This window comes from Saccostrea echinata, unplaced genomic scaffold, assembly GCF_033153115.1.
Source record: "Saccostrea echinata isolate AGI-Se365-2 ecotype Australia unplaced genomic scaffold, CSIRO_AGI_Sech_v1 ptg000003l, whole genome shotgun sequence".
Lineage (NCBI taxonomy): Eukaryota > Metazoa > Mollusca > Bivalvia > Ostreida > Ostreidae > Saccostrea > Saccostrea echinata.
The window spans coordinates 9,223,678-9,225,766 of NW_026889752.1; the positions used below are offsets into that span (position 1 = coordinate 9,223,678).

At 39.3% G+C, this 2,089-nt stretch overlaps 1 protein-coding gene across 1 annotated transcript; it reads left to right on the plus strand.

Annotated features, from left to right (window-relative positions):
• Window positions 1-533: 533 nt before the first annotated feature.
• Window positions 534-1,205, plus strand: LOC133178864 (uncharacterized). The gene has a single exon (XM_061313536.1). The coding sequence runs from the start codon at window positions 534-536 to the stop codon at window positions 1,203-1,205; it is 672 nt and encodes a 223-aa protein (XP_061169520.1).
• The last annotated feature ends 884 nt before the right edge of the window (window positions 1,206-2,089 follow it).

A 2,089-nucleotide genomic window follows, 5' to 3' on the forward strand; every position in this document is an offset into this window, starting at 1 on the left:
AGGTGAAGGAACATTTAGTGGATAGATTTGAGAAGTTCTCCTCTTGGACAAGATTGGTGAATGCAGTCTCATATCTAAAGAGATTTTGCAGAAGAAAAGCTGAGTTTTCTTTGCACAGTATTGAAGATACTCAGGAAGCAGAACGTTTCATTATCAGGGAGACTCAGAGATTCTGGTATGGAGATGATATGAAGTGTTTACAGGAGAAGAAACCACTTCCCTTGAAAAGCAATATCATTGCTCTTCATCCTTTTGTAGATAATAAAGGAATTTTACGTGTTGGTGGACGTCTAAACAAAGCACCCTTCACTATAGATGAAAGAAATCCTGTCATTCTTCCAGGAAAATCCCACATTGCCAGACTTCTCATTACTCATCTGCACGAGAAAGTGTATCATCAGGGTAGACTCATCACGGAAGGTACAGTGAGATCCAATGGCTTTTGGATTATCGGATGTAAGCGCCTTGTTAATTCCATCTTGTACAAATGTGTAGTGTGCAGGAAACTTTGAGGGAAGTTAGAATTTCAACAGATGGCGGACTTACCACCTGACCGAGTTACATTTGGACCTCCATTCAGTTCAGTAGGGGTCGATGTATTTGGGCCGTGGCCAGTAGTGGCACGACGAACTAGAGGGGGCCTTTCCCACAGCAAAAGATGGGCTGTGCTTTTTACTTGTATGAAAACAAGAGCAATACACATCGAGATCATTGAGGAGATGAGCAGCTCATCATTTATTAATGCCTTACGCCGATTCATCTCTATTCGTGGACCTTTGAAGGAAATCCGTTCCGATAGAGGAACCAACTTCTTAGGAGCCCTTGATGACATAAAGGCTGAAGCTGTCTACACTGAAAAGGGACCTATTCACAATTATCTTCTTGAGAATAGGATAACTTGGACTTTCAACCCCCCACATGCGTCACACCAGGGCGGAACCTGGGAAAGGATGATTGGAGTGTCACGAAAAATACTGAACTCAATGTTACTAAATGCGAACACAAAACAACTCACTCATGAAGTCTTGTGCACATTTATGTGCGAAGTTTGTGCCATTGTAAATTCAAGACCCATTTGCCCAATATCATCTGATCCAGAAAATCCACAGATTATCAGCCCTTCGATGTTACTTACTCAGAAGGAATTTCCTGATATTCATCCTGTTAGCTCATCTGACATGAAGGAAATATACAGGAAACAGTGAAAACATGTGCGGTGCCTGTCGGATATCTTCTGGAAGCATTGGAGGAACGGTTACCTCCAGCAACTCCAAATGCGACGTAAATGGCAGACTGAACGTCCTGATGTAAAGGTTGGTGATGTTGTTCTTTTGCGCGACAAAGAAGCCCACCGTGGACAGTGGCCACTTGGACTGATTGTGAATGTCTTTAAAAGTGAGAGTGACCACAGAGTAAGAACAGTTGAGGTGCGCATTATCAAGGATGGTAAGCCAACAAAATATATCCGCCCTATTACAGAACTTGTTATCTTGATTGATTAAGACAAACATTTGAAAACATTGCTTAAGAATGTCTTTGTAAATTGTAATATCTTTCAGACATTAGGCGGGGAGTGTAATGTCTCCGAATCAACTATGTATGAGTTAACTTTTTGTTTTGTTTGTTAGAAGAGTTACTTCCCGTAGTTTTGGCAAGCGCCATATTTGTACATGTGCAAAAGTGTTACTAGATTTTGTGACTTTGTAGCCCTATAGCGTAAGTACACTTTCATAAATTATAAACATAAGATCTTAATCTTCATGTGTTAGAACGCAAACCTTTATTGTCAAATATTTCAGTAATTTAAAGCATTATCTACGCATGGTTAACATGACCTGGTTTTTTGTGTATGGCTAAGCACGTGGTTTGTGTTCAAATCATTTTCTGAGATTTATACAATCTAGTCACTATGTTATACTTGTATATGTGAATTTGTAAGGATAATTTGTTGATTTCTTGCTGAGTTATTATTACATGCCAGTTTTATTGCTTATAAGTTGATTGCTATTAAAAGAAAAAAGTATGGAAACCCGGTTTGGTCATAAATGTAGCATAATAGAGTCAATGTTTTAAGTCGATCATTTTGTAT